The sequence below is a fragment of the Coregonus clupeaformis genome, chromosome 12 (assembly GCF_020615455.1).
Source record: "Coregonus clupeaformis isolate EN_2021a chromosome 12, ASM2061545v1, whole genome shotgun sequence".
Lineage (NCBI taxonomy): Eukaryota > Metazoa > Chordata > Actinopteri > Salmoniformes > Salmonidae > Coregonus > Coregonus clupeaformis.
In genome coordinates, this window is record NC_059203.1 from 20249737 (window position 1) to 20276065 (window position 26329).

Below are 26329 nucleotides of genomic sequence, written 5' to 3' on the forward strand. Positions count from 1 at the left end.
TAGCTCAGTTGATAGAGCATGGCGTTTGCAACACCAGGGTTGTGGGTTCGATTCCCACGGGGGACCAGTATAAAAAAATAAAATAAAAAATGTATTCACTAACTGTAAGTCGCTCTGGATAAGAGCGTCTGCTAAATGACTAAAATGTAAATGTAAATAAACATCTACAGCATGACTTGACTTGAACAGAGAGTGCCCTCTATTCAGGACTCTGGACTCTCTCTGAGACTGAAGTTCTCATTCTGTATGCAAAAGCATTACATACAGAAATACATGGCTACTGTATCTATAGATAGCACATGAGCCTACCTCTCTTAAACCAGTGTTGGAGTGTTTCTAATGTATATTACTATTAAACAAGTGTAGGAGTGTTTCTAATGTATATTACTTCAATATCCTCCTTTCAAGAGGAGATAAGCCTGATATAGTTGCAGGAGATCTGTGAGAATAGTGTGTGGGCAGGATGTTAATGTTATGGTTATCATGTACTGGCTGGTTCAGCTGGGGCCTCTCTATAGGGCCTCCCAATCAGCTCACACACAAGTTTCAGCCAATCAAGTGACAGGTGCTCGCTATACGAAGGCCAAGCCCCTGTCAGAGAGGTACAGTTGTTTCATTGCTAAACAAGATACCACATCTTCTACTGCACCACAACATCGTAGAGCCTATCATCCCTTCAGGTAAGTGAAGTCGAACTGGAATGTACAGATATGAGGTATTGCTTCATTCGTATGCAGACTCCAGCACAAACTATTTGGAATACTCTCTCTGAATATTTTAGATGTTCTTCTTGATTATTGTTTTGCTTTGCAATAAAAGGCTAGGGAATTGTGAAATGTTGGAAATGTAGCCAACTCTACAGAGATCATTCTCTCTAAGCAAGTGTTTACCAACTCCAGTCCTCCAGTACCCCAAGGGGCACACATTTTTGTTGAAGCCCTGGAAAAAGTTGATGATTAGTTGACAAGTTGAATCAGGTGATCTTGTCCAGGGCTACAATACAAATGCATACTGTTGGGGGTACTGGAGGACTGGAGTTGGGAAAGACTGTTGGGGTACTGGAGGACTGGAGTTGGGAAACACTGTTGGGGGTACTGGAGGACTGGAGTTGGGAAACACTGTTGGGGGTACTGGAGGACTGGAGTTGGGAACCACTGTTGGGGGTACTGGAGGACTGGAGTTGGGAACCACTGTTGGGGTACTGGAGGACTGGAGTTGGGAACCACTGTTCTAAGCCTTCTGTTATTATCGTGCTATTAGGGTTTGGAAGTAAACAATATATAATTTGTTTTTGCAAGTTTGTCAGTGAAAGAAACCCGATATAACATTCTTGTAAGCCCCTTCCCACACAATATACCACAGATAATGTCTGAGCATGTTTGAGCTTGTCAACAGAGATCATGTTACATCCTTTTACAACTCAAGTGGTTTCATTTGCCTGAAACATGCTGGATTGTTTTTGCATGCTACCTACATGACATGGAATTCGTAATTCTGTTCCAGCCAGTCATCCAGAACTACTATTCTGTGAGAAGAAACCCTGTTCATTGCAAAACAAATAGAAGTTAGCATCAGTAACAGACTGTTACTACAGTAACCTACTCCCAGTCCATAGGCTGAGTCCCAGTCCATAGGCTGAGTCACTGTAGGACTAAAGTGATGTCATGTGTTTTTTTATCTGTCCTGCTTGGTGGAATTCCTCACAACCAGGAATTTCACGTCTGGTGAGGAATTACACATATGGAGTGACAAAGCCTACACTAACCCTCCATTCTGTTGTCAACTGATCCACTCATCTTGAAGCATTTGCATTTGAAAGCCTCAGCTCCAGTTTATCTAGCTCCATCCTACCTTGATCAACTAGTTTCACCTCCACCCAACCGTGAGTGACCGTTGATATGACAAGTACTCTGGATACCAAATCATAATAGTGGACATTTAACCTAACACAATGAAGGGACATTATAGCTTAGTCCCTTGACATAAATAATTGATTTTTTGAGGGAGACTGGTCCAAATTAGATTTGCTGTATTCAATTTACAATGTAATGACCATCATATTACATCGTTTGTAAACTACTAATATGTCCTCTGGCAGCTTCATGTGTAGCACTGTAATAGTCATGTTATTTCACACCATGAGGAGATCTTCTGCCATTGAAGACAATGGAGGGTTGTTATGGATCTCAAAGGGCCACAGAGCAAGGTGCATGACTGCACTCTTAGAAAGAGTTATATTTACAGGGACCTTCTCTACAGAATAAAGGGCTCTAAATGGGTTATTTGTTGGGTGAAAAGGTTCTGGAACCATAAAGGGTTCTACTGGCCAAAATGACCGTTTTTAAAGGTTCTAAATACAGTGAGGAAAAAAAGTATTTGATCCCCTGCTGATTTTGTACGTTTGCCCACTGACAAAGAAATGATCAATCTATAATTTTAATGGTAGGTTTATTTGAACAGTGAGAGACAGAATAACAACAACAAAAAATGCAGAAAAACGCATGTCAACATTTTTATAAATGGATTTGCATTTTATTGAGGGAAATAAGTATTTGACCCCTCTGCAAAACATGACTTAGTACTTGGTGGAAAAACCCTTGTTGGCAATCACAGAGGTCAGACGTTTCTTGTAGTTGGCCACCAGGTTTGCACACATTTCAGGAGGGATTTTGTCCCACTCCTCTTTGCAGATCTTCTCCAAGTCATTAAGCTTTCGAGGCTGACGTATGGCAACTCGAACCTTCAGCTCCCTCCACAGATTTTCTATGGGATTAAGGTCTGGAGACTGGCTAGGCCACTCCAGGACCTTAACGTGCCTCTTCTTGAGCCACTCCTTTGTTGCCTTGGCCGTGTGTTTTGGGTCATTGTCATGCTGGAATACCCATCCACGACCCATTTTCAATGCCCTGGCTGAGGGAAGGAGGTTCTCACCCAAGATTTGACGGTACATGGCCCTGGCCATCGTCCCTTTGATGCGGTGAAGTTGTCCTGTCCCCTTAGCAGAAAAACACCCCCAAAGCATAATGTTTCCACCTCCATGTTAGACGGTGGGGATGGTGTTCTTAGGGTCATAGGCAGCATTCCTCCTCCTCCAAACACAGCGAGTTGAGTTGATGCCAAAGAGCTCCATTTTGGTCTCATCTGACCACAACACTTTCACCCAGTTCTCCTCTGAATCATTCAGATGTTCATTGGCAAACTTCAGACGGGCCTGTATATGTGCTTTCTTGAGCAGGGGGACCTTGCGAGCGCTGCAGGATTTCAGTCCTTCACGACGTAGTGTGTTACCAATTATTTTCTTGGTGACTATTGTAGTGACTAAAAGAAACACTTTTGCTGGTCCATGCTTGTGATGATAAGAAGATCCGCCGACACTGTACTCTGTTTTCAAAGGTTTATTATAACAAAGGTTCCAGCATCAGAATTTGACAGATTCTGCAGATATCTGTGAGACAGCACAGCCAATCAGTATTTTGCTGTTCTCCTTATTCTATTGTTCAAGACATGGTTTTATATCCTTTATGACGTATTATGGTGTGATTCTAAAAAACCAATCCCTGGCCATTACATATCCTCTTTTCCAGGAATTTAGTAATGCTTTCCAGATGTTTCCAGCACAGTAGAGTACACCATTTTGCCACATCAGCAAAATCTTAGGGCCAAGTTCCCTCTATCACACTTTCTGCAACAATCAGCATTTCTAGACTGTTTAAGATACTACATATTCCCCCCTTCGAGACTAATTAAGTCTCGAAAACAAAAAGAATAGGATTATGACAAATAACAATTCTTGCTCTTGAGTAACTTTAACAATAAACCAAAATTAATGGAGATTAAACACATGTTTATATAGACACATTTTTGTATGTAGTGTAAATACATTATTATGGAGTGTAAATAAATTGTTATGGAGTGTAAATGAATTGTCATGGAGTGTAAATGAATTGTCATGGAGTGTAAGAGCGAAAAACCTGTCTGGCAGCTTTCATTCCAAATATCCATCAGTCAGTCAAGACAGGAAAATTCTCTCACGGCCCCTCTGCCCTAGGCGACCACCTAAGTACTCCAGATCAATTCACACATCTTCATGAATACATTTTAAGCTATGATGCAATTGAATACATATGAAAACCCCAGCAAACAAAATACAATCAAAATGTCCACATTCAGGCTGGTCGACCCATCGGACCCTCCTGTGGATTCTCTCTGTCCTTGCCTAGACCCCATATCCCTAAACTTCAACGAAATAAACAAAAACATCTGAGGTCCCCACATGTACCCAACACAGAAAACATAATTCTTCAAAAATTAATACAGAAAGAATATAACACTGGAATGTAGTCCACAACACTTCATTTCCTCCACAGTGTCGTCTTTCAATGCGACGTTGATGATGGAATCGGAACATTTCCACTCCTTCCTTGTTCCACTTCCTCCAGTCCATTCATATTGTCCATGTTTGAGTATTTGAGTCCCTCTACTTATTCCCCCATATGCTTCTGGAAGAAAAGAAAATACCAAACAGTATCTTTTGCAAAACAACACATGCAAATTAAAACATCAATGTCAACTAAAATTGATATATGAAGGTATATATAAGATTATATATAAAATGAATCACATTCCATCATTTCCCCCCTTTGATTCATATCAAAACACTAAACATCACAATAATATGTAAAGACGTGAAAAATGATCGGATATTTAAAATGGATATCTATCCATCAATACTCCATCTAGCTCCACTTGTTTATCTCCATCGTCATCCTGCTCTCTTGAGCCTTCAACATCCTGTCTCTCTGTGCGTGGCACCACTTCTCCAGGCGCTTTAACGCAATGTGACAAATGATACCACGTTGGAGATCCTTTAACCTGCACAGCTGTTCCAGTACTACGAACAACTTCAAATGGTCCCTCACGACGTTCGTTATACCACTTCCTTCTAAATACCTTCACGAACACCTTGTCCCCCGGTTGCACTGTACTCCTTTTTTGCTCATCAAGCTTCTCCTGCACCTCTTCTTTTCTTTGCCTGTCAGAAACATACGTGGACAGCTTTTTATGAAAATTGGCCATATATGTAACGTATGCTCTCATTTCATCTTCCAAGAGAGCCAAGCTTGGACCCTTTCCGCTTGTTCGCAAAACAAGGCGTAGGCATCCTTCTTCCTGTGACCAGTTCATGGGGTGTCATACGTAGATCACGCAACTCACTTGAGCGACACACCATTAATGCTAAAGGAAGCGCCGCTATCCAGTTGAGACCCGTATGCTGGCAAATTTTGATAATGCGATTTTTCAAGACACCGTTCATTCTTTCACAAATCCCTTGACTTTGTGGGTGATAAACTGCTCCTAGACGTTGCTTAATTCCCAATTTTTGCAACGTCAATTTCACTGATTTATCCACAAATTCTTTCCCATTGTCTGAGGATATTCGGTCGGGAAATCCCCACCTGCTTATGACTTCTTTGCACAAGAACTTAGCAACCGACCGAGCATCTTTTCGCTTGGTTGGACAGGCCTCCGGCCATCGTGAAAATCTATCTACAACCACCAACATGTATCTTTTCCCATCAACTGGTTTTATCATATCAACATAGTCGATAACCAACTCACGCATAGGACCTCTCGGTGTGGGAATGTGGCCAGGAAGAACAGTCACACCTTATTTTTCGGACAGATTATGCACCTACCTATGACATAGTCAATCTATTCAAGAAAATATGGTTCCCAAAAACTCTACTCCTTTGTGATCTTTATCCTAATCTCCCCTTTTACAACATTAGCTAACCCATAGCTTCCTAAATCATCATGGTTTCTCCAAAACAATAATTGATTACTACTCTAACGATTTTTCTCTTTCATTGTCTTCAAAACACTTGCTTTCGAAAGTCCTTCAATTTATGGTTCAATTCCTTGGATTGCTTCATCTTTCAATGGATACTGATTCTTCCAAGGATGTCTGGCTCCTGGTCGAAGTTCAACTTTCACCTCAATTGAGTTCAATATCAGTCCTTCTTTGATATCACAAACATTCTTGAACTTTTTTCAACATCTCTTCTTCCATAGATTCTCAATCCATCTTCACACTTCAAATAGATTTGTTTATCTTCCGTACAGCTTATGACTCTCCTTGTCCTTGAGCCAAAATCATCATTTTCAGAAATCGCTGATTTTCACTCCTCCAAATCCTTCTCATAATTATTGATTTGACATAGTGAGATGTGTAACCTCTTCAGGCTGAACACAGATAAAAGCCTTTCTGCTATCCATCATCACTTCCCATAGTCCATTGTTTACTTTCACTTCAATTGTTGGATCTTTTTCCCTTCTTCTCTAATCGGTGCTATCAGTTGAAACTCCTCCTTTCGGATCTTCTGGGCACCTCTAGAATTCTTGCTCCTTTCCTCTAAAGGGTTCACCTGTCCTCCAGATGATCTTCACTTGCTCCTGTATCTTCCTCTGAAATTATTTCTTTCCAGAAACTATCTATGGATATGAAACAACTTGTACCACTAGTTGTGGCTGGTACAGTTGCATTTGACCTTGTTCAGTTGAAACTGTAGCAGTGATTGTTGATTTGGTTTACCCTGATTCTGCATCACCAGAGCTTGTTTCTTGTCCTTTTTATTCTCCACCAGTTGTATTTGATTGAGTTTTCTGAGAGTTTCTTGGTCCTGTTCTTTCTGGTTGTGTTCTTTTTTCCGGTACAGATCCACTTGATGGGCTATATGATCTGTATAGACACCTTTTGTCATGCTCCCAAGTCCAACCACTTCTGCCAGTTTGCTCCTTACCGGTAAGGGCAGTCCCATCTGTAGTTTAGCTCTCAAGATTGACTGCTCAATTTGACTCACATCTGGATCATTTCCGGTAATATTTCTCCACACTTGATGAACTCTTGACACGTAGGCTCTTGGATTTTCTTGTTGTCCTAGTGGGTCAATCAGAATGTTGTCAGGATGCACATTTGTTGGAAACGTATCCTTCAGTGCTCTCCACAGCCGATTCCTACTTGCAGCCAACAATTCAGGATCGTTCACTGCAGTCCCCACATATCTATGAAGTCCAGCTCTCTGAAAAATTTCTTCCATGCCTGGAATCCCAAGGAGATTAGCCAAAAGTCTCTTGATGTCTCCTATGGCAGACTGTGTTCCCACCGTAATTTCTTCCAACTTTGAAATCCAAGGATATGCTCCATCTTGAAGAGTAGGCAGCTTCTCAAGTATATCTGACATATCGGTATTCTGCAAAGGCTTATATTCTAGGTTTTGTCCTCGAATGATCACCGGCATAATTTTTCTTACTAGTGCCATCTTTCCTTGGCCTCAATGTATATCTCTTCTCAGATTTTTGGGATTCTTTTCTCAGCAGCTTCCTTTCCTTCATCTTCAGCTTCTCGAGTCGTTCTTCCAGTTCTTTTACTTCTTCTAAATTATTGGCCTTATGCAGGAATGATACGCATCGGTCTATATCTCTTTGTACTTCTTCTGTGTTAGTCAATGGAGGATAAAATCCTCTTGAATATGAAGCACCTTTAGTCTCCAAATCTTCATCGCTGTCTCCATCTTCATTTTCATCAGGGCTTGAATCGCTTGTATTCTTCTTCTTCCAACTTCCATCACCCCTTCTTTCCGCTCTGGCCAACCTCTGTCTGATGACAGGGTCATATCCACCCATGATCTCTTCTGAATCACTCTGATCATCATCATCATCATCGTCATCATCAAGTTCCATCCTCCTTGATCTCACTCTACCCTTAGTCTCCAGACATCTCGTTGTTTTCCTGCCTTTGGAGTTTGGATTCATCTTTATTGTCGTTTCTGCTTGTCCTCTCTCTATTATTCGTTCATCCTCATCTCTGATGCAATAATCACCTTCCTGAATGATCACTGGAAGCTGAGGATAAACGTCCTTAAACTTGGCTTCTTTCTCATAAGGTGGGGGTGTTTTTGCTGAATCCATATATGAGAAAGGTGTATTGACTTCTGCAATCAGTTTTTCTGTCACCTTCACCTTTTTTGCCATTTTCTCTGTATCTCTGTCTCTCCTGTCTTTTGTATCTTTTATCAGTTTTTGTCCTTCATTTTCAAACAGCTTAAGAACATCCAGCTCTCTTTGTCTTTTTTCTTTGCGAAGTTTTCCCTTCTTCCCCTTCTTTTGTTCTGCCTTATACGTGGATACAAGCACTTGCATTATCTTGATGACGTCTGGATTAAAAGTGCCTTCCAATGGCCATGGTTGTTCAATGTCAGGCCAACGTTTATTCCATTTCTCAGATAGTTTTGCTATACCATTAACTAGAGGATTACTATTCTGTACTACATGAAGAGGAGTAATTGCTTTTGTAGTTTTGATGTCCTTTTTCCCCATTGTAATGACTATGTTATGTGTTTCCCTCTTGTTTCCCTCCTATTTATTTATTTTTTATTTTTATTTTTTTAAATTAAAAAATATTTAATCAATTAATCCAATCAATCAATTAACCAATTAATCAACTAATCAATCAAATCAATCAAATCAATCAATCAATCAATCAACTAATTATATCAATCAATCAAATCAATCCAATCAACTAATTAAACCAAATCAATCAATCAATTACTAATCAATCAATCAATTGATCACCAATCAAATCAATCAATCAATCGATCATCAATGAAATCAATCAATCAACCAGTCAATCAATTAATTAACTAAATCAATCAATAAACTAACTAAATCAATCAAACAATCAATCCAATCAATCAATCAACTAATTACTTCAATCAACAAATTTAACCAATCAATCAATCAATTAATTAAAAATAAAATCAATCAACAAATTCAATCAATAAATCAATCAATCAATTAATTAATTAAAAATAAAATCAATCAACCAATTCAATAAATCAATCAATCAATTAACTAATTAACCACATCAATCAACCAATTAACTCAACTAATTCAATCCATCAATTCAATCAATATATCAATTTGTTTGTGAATTTTATTTTACCAAATTATTGATTGGTGGCAGTCTTACCACATCCGATCAGGAAAGGTAAAGGAAAGTAGTCAACTCCAGAGCAATTAAAAATAAAAGATCTGTACCAACTCACAACCCAATTGCTTAATAAGCACCTAATTACCTTAATTTTACAGAATAATGTTAATGCTGGATTTCCAAGACAACTCTAATCAATACAAGTCATTCACGGAAACTGTAATGTGCAATTATCAATTACATAAATTCATCAGTCTGTTGCCAAGCTCTTGCGAAATGGTCACAACATGAAATATTCTATGTAAACACAATGTATCAATGATATCCTGTAAGGGAAAGTAGATTTGTGAATAATGACAGCACTGGCCTTGATTTGGACTGGGTTGCCGTCACTGGTGTCAGTTGATGTCAGCCCCTCCTCTTTCTCTCTCTCTCTCTGTCTCCTCCTTCTCGTCTCTCGTATGACAGAAAGACAAAAGCACAAAGAAGAGTTTAGTGTATATATTTTTTCCCACATTCACGCTAAGAAATAAGCAAACAGCTTAACTCAGGAATATTATAAATAGCTCAATATCATTTTATTTTATTCATTTATTTTATTATTATTATTATTAATCCGTCAATATATCTGTCATTCACCAACTCAACCGATTATCAACCAAACAGTTTTACAGTCAAGCAATAGTTAATTCAAGAGAAGATTTCACTTGTGTGCAAAATTCCCCCTCCCGTTTTCTATTTTGTCTGCACTGAAAACGGACTCTCCCGTTCTCTCTCCAGTTCAGTGCAGGGGAGTGGCTAAACTCACAAATCCTACGCGTGCGCAGTTCAGTCACCAATGTGATTTCAGAGTGGAAGGAGCTATAGACAGAGCAGACTGTTGCTCCGTTCTCTCCTCCCATAGACAATAACACTTAAGACTTTAACAGAGCTCATAAACTGAACACATAGAACATACAGAACACAGAACACAAACCCACTACCAAGCTTGTTATCTTTCACTTATCTGCAGATTTATAGTTATGCTGTTATCAATTACAAAACACCTCTATACACTCTTAAAAAGTCCTCCCTGTAGGCTCATGATTCGTTAGTAAACGTTCTCTTTTTATAGAGACTCATAAGATCTTTAAACTTATAGTCCTTCCAGGGGGCTCATAGTTTATATAGTTTAAGAATTACAAACGTTCTCACAAACAGAGACTCATAAGATATTTAACCTTAACTGTGTTGTAGGGGTTTCAACTTTTTACTCTAGGGGCTTAACTTTTGAAACCCAAGATACCTAACACATTTATTTACAAGAGACTAAAAACTCTGCTCAAAACCTTAGTCGACACACATCTGGAAGTCATCAAGCACGCAGCCAAACTCACTCCGTTTCACCCAAACACACACACACACACACACAGGCTACGTTTCTGTCACATACAGGATCCGTTCGCACAAGGCATGCCTATCGCCGTTTCTTTGTCTTTTAAATTGTTTTGCTAAATTTCTGCTACCTTAAGTTGACGACATTAAATGAGAGGCGACATTGGATATACAATTCGTCAACTATATTCCAAGAGGTTACATACAATTTAATATATGTCGTACAAACTCACTGTTCCCAGAACAGACCAGAGAGTCAATCTAACAACTCCCCTGGTTTTACGGCCATCATATGGATGCCTTGGTCTCACAAGGGCTTCCTTAAATTAACGGCGCCCTAAAAGTATACTGTTGACTCATATCACGCGTTATCCTCTAAGCCTTTCATTGGACACTCCTTTCACTTTTATTCAAGGCAAAATATGTGTGTCCAAATCGGTGTGCCCTACAGACACTCCCCACTGTTTGCGTTGTTCTCAACGCAAACTAATTCAGAAAATTTAGAACGGAACTCCTACCACACAGCAAAAAGAACCAGCAAAATGCACGCATAAGTAATTTAACGGTACATCTCTAACGCACACACTCTCTGGACTCACAAAACGACCAACGCCCAATGATTTAGTGATAAAAACTCACCCTTAGTTGCCGGCTTCTTGAGAGGTAGTCGTTTTGTAGCCCAGGAATGGAATGCAAAGAAGAGACGTAGCACGTCCCAAAGAAAACAATCTCGTCGCCATTAATGTAGTGACTAAAAGAAACACTTTTGCTGGTCCATGCTTGTGATGATAAGAAGATCCGCCGACACTGTACTCTGTTTTCAAAGGTTTATTATAACAAAGGTTCCAGCATCAGAATTTGACAGATTCTGCAGATATCTGTGAGACAGCACAGCCAATCAGTATTTTGCTGTTCTCCTTATTCTATTGTTCAAGACATGGTTTTATATCCTTTATGACGTATTATGGTGTGATTCTAAAAAACCAATCCCTGGCCATTACATATCCTCTTTTCCAGGAATTTAGTAATGCTTTCCAGATGTTTCCAGCACAGTAGAGTACACCATTTTGCCACATCAGCAAAATCTTAGGGCCAAGTTCCCTCTATCACACTTTCTGCAACAATCAGCATTTCTAGACTGTTTAAGATACTACACTATGGTCCCAGCTGCCTTGAGATCATTGACAAGATCCTCCCGTATAGTTCTGGGCTTATTCCTCACCATTCTCATGATCATTGCAACTCCACGAGGTGAGATCTTGCATGGAGACCCAGGCTGAGGGAGATTGACAGTTCTTTTGTGTTTCTTCCATTTGCGAATAATCGCATCAACTGTTGTCACCTTCTCACCAAGCTGCTTGGCGATGGTCTTGTAGCCCATTCCAGCCTTGTGTAGGTCTACAGTCTTGTCCCTGACATCCTTGGAGAGCTCTTTGGTCTTGGCCATGGTGGAGAGTTTGGAATCTGATTGATTGATTGCTTCTGTGGACAGGTGTCTTTTATACAGGTAACAAGCTGAGATTAGGAGCACTCCCTTTAAGAGTGTGCTCCTAATCTCAGCTCGTTACCTGTATAAAAGACACCTGGGAGCCAGAAATCTTTCTGATTGAGAGGGGGTCAAATACTTATTTCCCTCATTAAAATGGAAATCAATTTATAACATTTTTTACATGCGTTTTTCTGGATTTTTGTTGTTGTTATTCTGTCAAATAAACCTGCCATTAAAATTATAGACTGATCATTTCTTTGTCAGTGGGCAAACTCATCAGGGGATCAAATACTTTTTTCCCTCACTGTAAGTGTACTCAGAGACATGATTTCCAACACTTTCATTAAAATACAGTAGTTTGAGCATGTGGCCATGAAAATTGAAACCCTACCTTCGCATCAGGAATTGATATAACAAGAATCTAGCCAGATGGACAGAGTATATCCTGATGTATGTCCTGAAGCATGTTTCCTTGTGTTGAGCCATTTATGAGACACTGCTGTTGTGCATTAAGGGCAGTAAACACAAGTAGGCTATTAAACTTTTATTGGTTTAAGTAATGACTTCCTTTCTCTGGAATCCTGGCTTATTTAATCAACTAGTAGTTCATGATAGTTTTACATGGATGTAAAAACATGAATGTGAATTGTTTTATCTTTTTCCAGCAGCAGTCATGAAGGTTGCATCTTTCAACATCCAGAAATTTGGGAAGCGTAAGCTATCAGATCCAAAGATTCTTGCTATCCTTGTGAAGGTACAGTTATATGATTGTATTCGTGATCTTATAATTCCCTCAGAGAAACATTTGGCAAACTATCCTCAAAACAAGGACGTTGTCCTATACATAAACAGATAAACTAATTAATTTTTTCTCCCTTTTCCTTCCTTTCGTCCTATCAGATTGTGTCTCGCTATGACATCATAGTGATTCTGGAGGTGGTGGATGAGAAAACCACTTCAGTGAACAAGCTCCTGGAGGAATTAAATAAGTAAGTCAAGTGATTTCCCTCAAGGCTGTGTAATTTCATAGCAGTGATTTGAATGGTCATATCAGGGTGCTGTAGCCAGATGTTCTTTCCGAACCTTGAGACACTATAACTATATATCTAGGAATACTCCAGCCATGTGATTTCCCTCACGCTATAAATATACAACTGGGAAAACTCCTGGCCCTACACGATAAGTATCACTCATTACAGGTGTGCCATTTGATCTTGTGTTCTTGTCCAAAAAGGACCAATAAGAAGCAGCGCTACACTCTGCAAATCAGCACTCGTCTGGGAAGAGGCAGATACAAGGAGCAGTTTATGTTTCTGTACAGGTACAATTCAAACCCATGGTCAACTTTACCTTCATAAACCTTTATCTGATGCCAGTCATTTTTTAAATTGTGATTGGATAAAATAAACATCTAATGCAGGACTAATGCTATTACATGTGTTGCATTGTTTGTTCTGAAAGGGATGATTTGGTGCGCTTGGTCGGCTCCTGGCAATATGAGGACAACCAGGCTGGAGATGTGGATGCCTTCGCCAGGGAGCCGTACATTCTCCGCTTTGAATGTCTCAACACTGGTAAGGGGCACAGGAGCACTAGAATTAAGCGTGATCCATCCATATGGCATTTGATTTAGCAAATAATATGAAAGTGAATGGCAGGCAAACAGACAGACAGCTGGAGATTGCAGCAGAGAATAAAATACAATTAATAAACAGCTGTAATATATACTTCTCATCTCTTCCTGTGTTTCTCAGTGCTGAAGGACTTGGTCCTGATCCCAGTGCACACCAAGCCTGACGACTCAGTGAAGGAGCTGGATGAGCTTTATGATGTCTTCCTGGAAGTGACAAAGAAATGGAAGACTGATGTAAGTTCTGAGCTAAGCCATTGACAGAGTTTAACACCACCCTTGGGTTTAGAAAGTGTACTTGACACCAAATCCTATTTATGAGCCTTTGACAAGTAAAATACAAAACCAGCCACATGGTGATTTCAAGATAACTATGTATGAGAATAACATGGATTCAAGAACAAACTGCTCTCCTAAAAACAGTGTCCTTATTCTGGTTGACAAGTAAGTAACTTTGTTGTGGAATGTTTCTCTCTGTACCAGAATGTTATGATCCTAGGTGATTTCAACGCAGACGGGTCCTACGTTTCTAAGAAGGGCATGAAAGCTATCCGTATCCGCAGTGACAAAAATTTCCACTGGCTGATTAACGATGACGTGGATACCACAGCAAACACAGGCAACGAGAACACTTATGACAGGTGGCTCACTGTGATTTGTGAAATTAATTAACGAACGACTCGTGTTTGAAACAGATAATTACCTATGGAGTTAATTTGACATTTCTTTGGTATTGATAAAAGTAGGTTAAAATGTCATAAGAGCTGTAATGAGAGCTATTATAAAACACATTTACTTGTGTGTAATTTGGAATGACTGCTGACTTCATTTTCTGATCAACATCTAGGATTGTGATATATGGGGATGACATGCTTGACGCCATTGTGCCAAACTCTGCCAAAGCATTCAACTTCCAGATTGCATATGGTCTTTCTGAAGAAGATGTAAGTATGCACGTTACAGACGAGTTCTATCCTGGTAGATGGTTTGATTACAATATTATAACTAGATGAAATGAACATGTTAGTAGCCTACATTTTGACAACATGTCCTAGAAATACAGGACATGTAAAAGTTGAGCCCTCTGGCTTATGTCTCAACATGTAACTACCATGCTTTATTAGGCCCTGAAGGTGAGCGACCATTACCCTGTGGAGGTAGAGCTGAAAAGATCAACACCTACAGAACAGAGTAAGCAGCATCATTGCTCTTCATTCTGAATCTCCCAAACTTTCCTCTTATAGACAATTGTCAAAATGGGGTAAAGACAAAGAACAAAACAGCATCATCTTTACTCACATATCACTCTACACACATGCACATATCATTCCATACACACATGCATATATCACTCCATACACACATGCACATACAGTGGGGAAAAAAGTATTTAGTCAGCCACCAATTGTGCAAGTTCTCCTCATCATAGGTACACGTCAACTATGACAGACAAAATGAGAATTTTTTTCTCCAGAAAATCACATTGTAGGATTTTTAATGAATTTATTTGCAAATTATGGTGGAAAATAAGTATTTGGTCAATAACAAAAGTTTCTCAATACTTTGTTATATACCCTTTGTTGGCAATGACACAGGTCAAACGTTTTCTGTAAGTCTTCACAGGGTTTTCACACACTGTTGCTGGTATTTTGGCCCATTCCTCCATGCAGATCTCCTCTAGAGCAGTGATGTTTTGGGGCTGTCGCTGGGCAACACAGACTTTCAACTCCCTCCAAAGATTTTCTATGGGGTTGAGATCTGGAGACTGGCTAGGCCACTCCAGGACCTTGAAATGCTTCTTACGAAGCCACTCCTTCGTTGCCCGGGCGGTGTGTTTGGGATCATTGTCATGCTGAAAGACCCAGCCACGTTTCATCTTCAATGCCCTTGCTGATGGAAGGAGGTTTTCACTCAAAATCTCACGATACATGGCCCCATTCATTCTTTCCTTTACACGGATCAGTCGTCCTGGTCCTTTTGCAGAAAAACAGCCCCAAAGCATGATGTTTCCACCCCCATGCTTCACAGTAGGTATGGTGTTCTTTGGATGCAACTCAGCATTCTTTGTCCTCCAAACACGACGAGTTGAGTGTAATACCTTGCTAAAACCAAGTATAGAGTTTATTTGTTATAATTCATTGGTATTAGATTTAAAAGGTGATCGAATAGCTCCTGATTTGTAATGTCATTAATGCATTTCTTTTGAAGCAATGTTTAAAAAAAAATGTACAAGTAATAGGTTGGTTTATTTTTAAGTTTAAATTTCCCACGTATCTTGTTAAAGTTTTGACCAATGAGGTAACTTGTTAAGTTGTGGCCAATGGGAGAGTGGACTGGTTGCTGGGGAAAGAAAGAGAGGGAAAAGTTGAGAGGAGAAAGAGGAGAGACGTTAGTGGCGTTGGGGAAGAAAAAAACGACCCAAGGAAACGATAAAGATAAAACAAAACTATACCTACAGAGTTTGTTTTAAAGGGAAATCCTGATTTTATTTCTATAAGAAAGTGTTTATTAGTTCGTTAAGAAAGACCTAGTAGAGACTGAAGCTGCCGTCACATTGTGGAGACATTCGACATCCTAGAGGTTAGCCTAGCATCGTGCAAGACTTGGAGAGAATTGCTTGTGACGACCAACGAGTTCGGGTTTCCAACGGATGTCTGTTGCTGCTACGGATTACTGGCTGCATTGATAGCTGTGTTCGCTGTGGATCTTGTGAGGACACCTGCACGGAACTACTATATTTTGCTGAGGCATTATCTACAAGTAGTGAGTAACTACAAATGTGTGGTGGACTTCGGGACTTTATGCATGTCGTCATTTTTTTTATGAGCTCCAACGCGCACCCAGGGTTTAAGCAAGCTTGCAAATAATTTGGACATGGGTTGTGGGAAAATCATTGGGGTTTATAATTTGTATTTCTTTTGATGTGATATATTGAACATTTCATTAATATAGATATTGAACCTTATGTCTGTTGTATTGGTGGAGTCATTTACTGTTTCAGTTTCATTTAATGCATGGGAAAGCATATCCTTATACCAATAACCAAGTCTATAATCATTCTATCTGAAGTTAATACCCTATTTGTCATTCACCCTAGCAAGTTTACAATAGGGATTCTTATTGGAGATGTCCTTCTCACCTAATATCCCATGCTGTTCAGATATTCTAAATAAGGTAATATCTTGAGAGTCAAATTCGAGCCTGGTGAGAGGGTTACATTTTTGGGGGCTCGTCCGGGATGTTGGTTATTGTTGATGGGATATTTTTGACTCCCCCATTTGACAATTTTGAATTGAAATTTTGGATTTTCTTCTGACATTGCTGTATAGGCATAAACCTACAACATGCATGTTGAAGAGATTGTTACCTGGTGTAGAGAGAAACAGCTAGCTACTAATCGTGCAGTTGTCCTTAGCAGTGTTACAGATGATGTGTCTGATGAGGTTCTGCTGGAAACGCTGACTTATGTTAAGGCTTTTGGTAAAATTAGACTGCATGGTCGTTGTTCCTATTCAGCTGGTAAAAAGCAGTATGTTTTGGTAGAGATATCAAACAACCTTAACGAAATAGCTGTGCCAAGTGTTGTTGGGATACCTGGAGAGTTGGGTCCCTGGCCTGTACATGTAGTTTCACAAGTCACATCTCCAGTTGAGAGAGAGGGTGAAGATTTCCAGGCAAAGCTATTATCCTTTCTGAGATATGAAGGGAAGACTGTGGCTGATGTTAAAGGCCTGGTAAGTCCCTCTGGTGCTGACCTCAACGCTGAACTGGTTACTGCCATAAGTTCACTGGTAGAAAAATGCAACAATGTGCCATCTGAGACTCAGAGTTACCGTAAGCTACGTATGTTCTCAGGTGTGAAGCCCACTCCTAGTGGAGAGGAAGAGTATGATGCATGGGCTGAGCAAACCACCCATTTTCTAGAGGAATGGCAGTGCACCGACAATGTGAAAAAACAGAGAATAATAGAAAGTCTTAAAGGGCCTGCTGCTGACATTGTGAGGTTCTTTAGGACCGGAAACCCCATGCTACAGCGATCGAATACATGAAGGCTCTAGAAACCGCATTCGGTACCACCGAAAGTGCACCTGATCTCATGGTAAGGTTCAGAAGCACATTCCAGAGTGAAGGAGAGAAGCTTTCAGCTTACCTATTGAGACTTGACAAATTGCTACACACTGTATATCGAAAAGGAGGCATTGAGCTGTCAGAGATGAATCGCACACGCATTGGCCAAGTAGCGAGAGGTGCATCCTCACATGACATGGTTGCGCTTCGTATTCGCATGACCTATAAGCTGCGTGATCCACCAACCTTTACTGAGCTGCTGCAGGAAGTAAGGGAGGAGGAGGACATGATTCAAGACAGGAACACAACGAAGAGTGTTGTGAAGTCATCAGCTGTTGCTCCTGTTGCTACAGTTTGTGAAGAAGCTAATACTGAGATAGAAGTGCTGAGAAAAGAGCTAAAAGGTTTGAAAATTGAAATGACCCGTCTCATGTCTGCTAACGTCACAGCAGCTCACTCTGACACACAAAGGTCAGATGTTGCATTTAAAAGCCAAAAAGAAAAGGGTAAATCCATCACAAGAACAGACACAGGCCGACAGAAACCCTGGAGTGTTCTGTTATAGATGTGGAGAAGATGGCCATTTCAAGAGAAACTGTGAAGGTGAAGAGAACTTGAGGAAAGTCAACACACGCCTGATCAAACAAAAACGGTCTATGGGAAACTACAGAGGGACCCAGTAAAGGAGCGGCCTGACGTCCCGGTGAAGACACGTTCCACAAAGTGCCACAAGTATGAAGACATGAAAGACATGCTACCTACAGGTTTAGTTGGCCCAAGTTCTGTCGTTTCTGTACAGATTGAAGGTGTTTATACTAAAGCTTTACTAGATAGTGGTTCTCAGATTACTCTACTTTCACAGATCCTTTTATGACAAGTACCTGACGCATTTGCCATTGATTCCTATAGGAAACTTAGAGATATGGGGCCTTAGCTCTGAGCAGTATCCATATGATGGCTATTTGTCGCTCAAGCTTGAGTTCTCGGGATCGGTTGTGGGGCGTAGCAGAGACCATTGAAGCACTTGTGTTGGTATGTCCAGATCCGGCCATGAAAGGTGACGTGTCTATTCTGGTCGGCACAAATACGTCTGTAGTGAAGAGACTTATGACTGCTTGTAGAGAAAAGGAAGGTGAAGGTTTCCTTAGCACACTACAAGTTCATCCTGCTATCAAGGAGGCATATGAGAGGATGAGAGAAAGCTCAACTGATGATGATGAGAAGAAAGGAACGGTCTGGTTTGCACAGACAAAACCTGTCACCCTGCCACCTGGTGGGCAGGCGAGAGTTACTGGAATTCCAAAGTTTCCTGGGATACCTTCTACTCAAACCCTTCTGGTAGAGAGGCCTGAAAGAACCCCGGTTCCCTGAAGAACTACTAGTGAGGCCTGAAATCCAGACGGTTGCAGTTGTGTCGTCTAGAAGAATCACCCTTACTGTCAGGAATGTCTCGACAAAGGAGATCACTCTGAAACGAGGTATGCCTATTGCTCATCTGTTTCCTGTAGATATTGCTCCTGGGTTTCCATTGAAACGAGAGCAGGATTCATCTGAGAAGTTGACGTCTTCTTCATTCAACTTTGGAGATTCTCCAGTGCCTGAGGGATGGAAGAAGAGGTTATGTGAAAAGATGATGGAACGGAAAGAAGTGTTCTCAACACATGAGTTTGATGTGGGTTGTTCAAAGAGTACTCATCACACCATCAGAGTTACTGAAGACAAACCGTTTAGGGAGAGATCTCGCCGCTTGGCTCCAGCTGATGTTGAAGATGTAAGGAAGCATCTAAATAACTTGAAAAGTTCTGGGATCATATCTGAGTCGAGAAGCCCCTATGCATCTCCTATTGTGGTGGTGAGGAAAAAGAATGGCACCATACGCATGTGTGTTGATTACAGGACCCTCAACAAGCGCACTGTTCCCGACCAGTACACAGTCCCACGTGTGGAGGATGCTCTGACATGTTTGAGTGGGAGCAAATGGTTCAGTGTGTTAGATCTCCGAAGCGGATACTATCAAATCCCAATGGGTGACACAGATAAAGAGAAGACTGCATTTATCTGTCCAGTTGGATTTTACCAATTTGAGAGGATGCCACAGGGTGTGTCCGGAGCACCTGCAACATTTCAACGTGTCATGGAACAGACAGTTGGAGACATGAATCTACTCGAAGTTCTTGTTTACCTTGACGACTTAATCGTGTTTGGAAGGACGCTGGAAGAACACGAGCAGAGGTTGCTCAAGGTGTTGGACCGCTTGAAAAGTGAAGGCCTAAAACTGTCCCTTGACAAGTGTCAGTTTTGCCGCACATCTGTCAACTATGTTGGACATATCATATCCCAGAATGGAGTGGCCACAGACCCATCAAAAATTGAAGCTGTCACCACGTGGCCAAGGCCTGAAACTGTGACTGCTCTGCGTTCTTTCCTAGGATTCTGTGGATATTACAGGAGATTTGTGAAAGACTACTCTAAAGTGAGTTACCCCCTGAATCAGCTCTTATGTGGATATCTTCCCGCAGGCAAGAAAGGGAGAAAGCCCAAGGAAGAGGTGAAAGCCTACTTCAACAACTCAGAACCATTTGGATCAAGGTGGAATGAGAAGTGTGAATTGGCATTCGAGACATTGAAGGAAAGCCTCACAAAAGCTCCTGTGTTAGCTTTTGCTGATCCTCAGTTACCATACGTTCTACATGTAGATGCTAGCCGTGAAGGGTTAGGTGGAGTACTGTACCAAGACCAAGGTGAGGGTCTGCGTCCTGTGGCATTTGTGAGTCGAAGCCTGACCGCTTCTGAACGCAACTACCCAGCTCACAAGTTAGAGTTTCTTGCGTTGAAGTGGGCCGTGGTTGATAAACTACATGATTACCTGTATGGGGTCAAGTTCGAGGTTAGAACAGACAACAACCCATTGACATATGTCCTCACGTCCGCAAAACTGGATGCCACTGGTCATCGTTGGCTGGCTGCGTTGTCTACCTATGACTTTAGTCTCAAGTACAGGCCAGGCAGGCAGAACATAGATGCCGATGCTTTATCTCGCCGCCCTCATCAGCAATATGCAGTGGAACAAGATTGGAGAGACATTCCTGCATCCGGTGTTAGAGCCATGTGCCAGATGTCTAATGTTGTTAGAATAACTCCTGGATCATCTCATAGTAGAGTGATTGATCAGTTGGGAGCCTCTATGCATGCTGTGCCTCAAGCATACTGTAACCTGAGCATGCTGAAGTCTAACATGCCCAGATTGAGCACTATGGAACTTTCTGCATCGCAACAAGAAGATTCTTGCTTAGGAGAGATGTGGGTTGCTCTTAATAAACATGATATCACCAGGGTGACCAAGACAAAACATCCACTCATCTCTTTGCTCCTGAGAGTGGGAGAAGCTAAAGATGGAAGATGGAGTTATGTACAGGATCACACATCCGCCAAACAAGACTCGTCGTGCTCAGTTACTTCTTCCAGAGAAGTTCAGAACTATGGTTCTCACGTCGCTGCATGATGACTCAGGTCATTTAGGATTTGACAAGACATATGGACTTGTCAGAGACCGGTTCTACTGGCCACGCATGAAGATGGAAGTAGAAGAGTACTGTAAGTCCTGTGCTCGCTGTGTACAGAGGAAAACACTTCCAAAGATAGTTGCGCCGCTTGGTCATATGCAAAGCGATGGACCTATGGACCTTGTGTGTATGGATTTCCTGTCCATTGAGCCAGACTCCAGTAACACAGCGAATGTTCTTGTCATTACGGATCATTACACAAGATACGCTCAAGCTTTTCCTACGAAGGATCAGAAAGCATCCACGGTCGCCAAGGTATTGTGGGAGAGGTACTTCATCCATTATGGTCTGCCCAAGAGGATGCATAGTGATCAAGGTAGAGATTTTGAAAGTCGACTCATCCATGAGCTACTGAATATGCTTGGAGTGGAGAAGTCAAGGACAACACCATATCATCCTCAGGGAGATCCGCAACCCGAGAGATTCAACCGAACCTTGTTGAACATGCTTGGAACTCTTGATCCTACACGAAAGAACAAATGGAGTCAGTATGTTGGGCATCTAGTGCACTCGTATAACTGTAGTCGGAATGAAGCGACTGGCTATTCGCCATATTTTTTGATGTTTGGACGTGAAGCTAGATTGCCTGTTGATATTTGTTTTGGAGTCTCGAGTGATAGCTCTTCAGAGAGAACTTACCTCAAGTATGTATCTGATATGAAGAAACAGTTACAAGCTACTTACAAACTTGCTGAGAGCACTGCTGGAAAGCAAAACCAAGAAAACAAACAGCGATATGATAAGAAGATCCGCTACACGCAACTTATGCCTGGAGACAGAGTTCTCATACGGAATCTAGGACTGCAAGGAAAACATAAGCTGGCAGATCGCTGGGCCTCTACGCCATATGTGGTGGAAAGTCAGATGTCAAACTTACCTGTGTTTCGTTTGAAGCCTGAAATTGGAGATGGACCCATTAAGATTCTTCATCGAAACCACCTGCTACCACTGGGGCAGAAAGTGCGCATAGAACCTGTGGTTAACATAGAACCAACACCTGGTAGAAGGACCCTGCAAAGAAGGAGGAAGAGAAAGGGAAATGAAAAGTTGCCTGGAAACTGTACTCCTCAGAATGATGAGAAAGTTGAAGAGGTTGAGAATCCAGAAGATGAGAAGGATTTTGACTCAGAAGATGAAGACATCGGAGTATGGTATGAAGTGCCAAATACAAACTGTATAAGCCGAGAAGTGGAAGAGATGTCGGAACCATTTAGCTTGGACTTAGACATAGTTTGGAATCAAATGACAGGGGAACCTGAAAGAGCAGACCAAGTTCTGGAAGTAAAAGAGTCCAGTCAAGAAGCTGAGGTCGCAACTGGAGTTGAAGTAGATGATAATGAGGCATCTAACTCAGTTGAAGAGATTACAGAAGAGGAACGAGAAGTTCAGGGAGAAGTGGAAACTTCGGAGGAAATGGAAGGACCAGGGATAAGAAGATCTCAGAGAGTAAAGAAAGCACCTGTATTACTTACCTATGATAAACCCGGAGTTCCAAGTATAGCCCCAGTTGTCAGATATTGTTCCACATTGTACAAGTGGATTGGATAAGGGAAACACAAATGTATCTCATTTTCAATTATCTAACAAGTTTTGTCTCAGCTGTAGGTTGTAGTTAAGAGTTGACACATTTACTTGTCATTACATTTCACTTATGTTCACAAGTCATGAGGACATGCCTATTTTGGTGGGGGGAGAGGTAATACCTTGCTAAAACCAAGTATAGAGTTTATTTGTTATAATTCATTGGTATTAGATTTAAAAGGTGATCGAATAGCTCCTGATTTGTAATGTCATTAATGCATTTCTTTTGAAGCAATGTTTAAAAAAAAATGTACAAGTAATAGGTTGGTTTATTTTTAAGTTTAAATTTCCCACGTATCTTGTTAAAGTTTTGACCAATGAGGTAACTTGTTAAGTTGTGGCCAATGGGAGAGTGGACTGGTTGCTGGGGAAAGAAAGAGAGGGAAAAGTTGAGAGGAGAAAGAGGAGAGACGTTAGTGGCGTTGGGGAAGAAAAAACGACCCAAGGAAACGATAAAGATAAAACAAAACTATACCTACAGAGTTTGTTTTAAAGGGAAATCCTGATTTTATTTCTATAAGAAAGTGTTTATTAGTTCGTTAAGAAAGACCTAGTAGAGACTGAAGCTGCCGTCACATTGTGGAGACATTCGACATCCTAGAGGTTAGCCTAGCATCGTGCAAGACTTGGAGAGAATTGCTTGTGACGACCAACGAGTTCGGGTTTCCAACGGATGTCTGTTGCTGCTACGGATTACTGGCTGCATTGATAGCTGTGTTCGCTGTGGATCTTGTGAGGACACCTGCACGGAACTACTATATTTTGCTGAGGCATTATCTACAAGTAGTGAGTAACTACAAATGTGTGGTGGACTTCGGGACTTTATGCATGTCGTCATTTTTTTTATGAGCTCCAACGCGCACCCAGGGTTTAAGCAAGCTTGCAAATAATTTGGACATGGGTTGTGGGAAAATCATTGGGGTTTATAATTTGTATTTCTTTTGATGTGATATATTGAACATTTCATTAATATAGATATTGAACCTTATGTCTGTTGTATTGGTGGAGTCATTTACTGTTTCAGTTTCATTTAATGCATGGGAAAGCATATCCTTATACCAATAACCAAGTCTATAATCATTCTATCTGAAGTTAATACCCTATTTGTCATTCACCCTAGCAAGTTTACAATAGGGATTCTTATTGGAGATGTCCTTCTCACCTAATATCCCATGCTGTTCAGATATTCTAAATAAGGTAATATCTTGAGAGTCAAATTCGAGCCTGGTGAGAGGGTTACATGAGTTTTTACCAAAAAGTTATATTTTGGGTTCATCTGACCATATGACATTCTCCCAATCCTCTTCTGGATCATCCAAATGCACTCTAGCAAACTTCAGACGGGCCTGGACATGTACTGGCTTAAGCAGGGGGACACGTCTTGCACTGCAGGATTTGAGTCCCTGGCGGCGTAGTGTGTTACTGATGGTAGGCTTTGTTACTTTGGTCCCAGCTCTCTGCAGGTCATTCACTAGGTCCCCCCGTGTGGTTCTGGGATTTTTGCTCACCGTTCTTGTGATCATTTTGACCCCAGATCGAGGGAGATTATCAGTGGTCTTGTATGTCTTCCATTTCCTAATAATTGCTCCCACAGTTGATTTCTTCAAACCAAGCTGCTTACCTATTGCAGATTCAGTCTTCCCCAGCCTGGTGCAAGTCTACAATTTTGTTTCTGGTGTCCTTTGACAGCTCTTTGGTCTTGGCCATAGTGGAGTTTGGAGTGTGACTGTTTGAGGTTGTGGACAGGTGTCTTTTATACTGATAACAAGTTCAAACAGGTGCCATTAATACAGGTAACGAGTGGAGGACAGAGGAGCCTCTTAAAGAAGAAGTTACAGGTCTGTGAGAGCCAGAAATCTTGCATGTTTGTAGGTGACCAAATACTTATTTTCCACCATAATTTGCAAATAAATTCATAAAAAAATCCTACAATGTGATTTTCTGGAGAGAAAAAAATCTCATTTTGTCTGTCATAGTTGACGTGTACCTATGATGAAAATTACAGGCGTCTCTCATCTTTTTAAGTGGGAGAACTTGCACAATTGGTGGCTGACTAAATACTTTTTTCCCCCACTGTATCACTCCACACACATGTGCACATATCGCTCCATGCACACATTCACATATCACTCCATACACACATGCACATATCACTCCACACACACGTGCACATATCGCTCCATGCACACATTCACATATCGCTCCATGCACACATTCACATATCACTCCATACACACATGCACATATCACTCCACACACACGTGCACATATCACTCCATACACATTCAAAAATCTTATGTAAAAAAAAAAGAAAAAAAGAATTGTAGATATAACAAAATACATTTGATTTTCAGGCTCTGCGACTGGGAAATAGAACCCTGTACATGGACAAGAGGGAGTGTGTGAAGAGGTGATGGAGCTGGAGAAGCCTCCTCCAACAAGAGAAGCTGAATTTGGAGATACAGGTGCTGAAGATGCAGATGGCCAAGCTTGGGAAAAGTTACATTGAACTGTGATTAAATCTTACCACAATACTAGTCATATTTGTACTGTATGTCATGTTTGTATCTCTAGTGTATCTACTGATCTAATACTGACGTGTTTCTTGACAGAATCTCAAATAAAGACGATGGAGTGAAAATACAGCCGTAGTTACAATACTTTATTCGTTACAAGACCACATTGGAAATTATAATTCAAAAAGGTATTTTCATGTTTTTCCTTTTTCTACAATTAACCGAAATGAAAAAACTAAGGGAGAGAGAGGGAGAGGGGTTGGATTTCACAGGGGGCTGTGATTCAGCAACAAATGAGTGCATGGTCTTCAAATGCCAAATCCCTTCTTTCCAGACTACTTGATTCCTCCACCAGCTGAAAAAAAAGGGAAAAATCAAGACATTGATAAAACCATGCTAAATATGTTCCACTTTTTCTACAAGACTCAAGTAGACAGAGGGACTACTATATAGACTCAAACAACTAAAACAGTTGTGGCAAGTTGAGTAAATGGAATGACAGGGCAAGAAAACCCAGCAAACTAACACTGACGTCTAGTGACATCAGAAAGCTAACACTGACGTCTAGTGACATCAGAAAGCTAACACTGACGTCTAGTGACATCTGAAAGTTAACACTGACGTCTAGTGACATCAGAAAGCTAACACTGACGTCTAGTGACATCAGAAAGCTAACACTGACGTCTAGTGACATCAGAAAGCTAACACTGACGTCTAGTGACACCAGAAAGCTAACACTGACGTCTAGTGACATCAGAAAGCTAACACTGACGTCTAGTGACATCTGAAAGTTAACACTGACGTCTAGTGACATCAGAAAGCTAACACTGACGTCTAGTGACACCAGAAAGCTAACACTGACGTCTAGTGACATCAGAAAGCTAACACTGACGTCTAGTGATACCAGAAAGCTAACACTGACGTCTAGTGACATCAGAAAGCTAACACTGATGTCTAGTGACACCAGAAAGCTAACACTGACGTCTAGTGACATCAGAAAGCTAACACTGACGTCTAGTGACACCAGAAAGCTAACACTGACGTCTAGTGACATCAGAAAGCTAACACTGACGTCTAGTGACATCAGAAAGCTAACACTGACGTCTAGTGACACCAGAA

The 26329-nt window shown here is 40.9% G+C and overlaps 1 protein-coding gene and 1 long non-coding RNA gene across 4 annotated transcripts; one reads left to right on the top strand and one right to left on the bottom strand.

Moving 5' to 3' along the window:
* The first annotated feature begins 609 nt into the window (after window positions 1-609).
* Window positions 610-25339, top strand: LOC121577938 (deoxyribonuclease gamma-like). 3 transcript variants are annotated; one of them, XM_041891926.2, is made up of 11 exons: window positions 638-680; window positions 1711-1882; window positions 12521-12606; window positions 12753-12841; window positions 13087-13173; window positions 13314-13426; window positions 13607-13719; window positions 13966-14123; window positions 14330-14426; window positions 14607-14673; window positions 25049-25339. In XM_041891926.2, exons 3-11 carry the CDS (start codon window positions 12526-12528, stop codon window positions 25066-25068), a joined length of 825 nt encoding a protein of 274 aa, XP_041747860.1. In that variant the 5' UTR covers window positions 638-680; window positions 1711-1882; window positions 12521-12525; the 3' UTR covers window positions 25069-25339. The 3 variants fall into 3 exon arrangements, with proteins under 3 accessions (XP_041747859.1, XP_041747857.1, XP_041747860.1); XM_041891925.2 differs by lacking the exon at window positions 1711-1882 and having other exon boundaries at window positions 610-680; XM_041891923.2 differs by lacking the exon at window positions 1711-1882 and having other exon boundaries at window positions 614-680; window positions 12518-12606.
* Window positions 9355-11353, bottom strand: LOC121577942. The gene is made up of 2 exons (XR_006002716.2): window positions 11003-11353; window positions 9355-9445 (listed from the first exon to the last, which is right to left on the bottom strand). It is a non-coding gene; the product is annotated as an uncharacterized LOC121577942 (long non-coding RNA).
* Window positions 25340-26329: the final 990 nt, after the last annotated feature.

Bases quoted from the DNA above. Each gene is read 5' to 3' on its own strand.
- LOC121577938 (XM_041891925.2), top strand. From the start codon at position 12,526: ATGAAGGTTGCATCTTTCAACATCCAGAAATTTGGGAAGCGTAAGCTA. The intron at 13,720-13,965 runs GTAAGTTCTGAG...TCTCTGTACCAG, and splicing joins CAAAGAAATGGAAGACTGAT to AATGTTATGATCCTAGGTGA. The intron at 14,427-14,606 runs GTAAGTATGCAC...ATGCTTTATTAG, and splicing joins ATGGTCTTTCTGAAGAAGAT to GCCCTGAAGGTGAGCGACCA.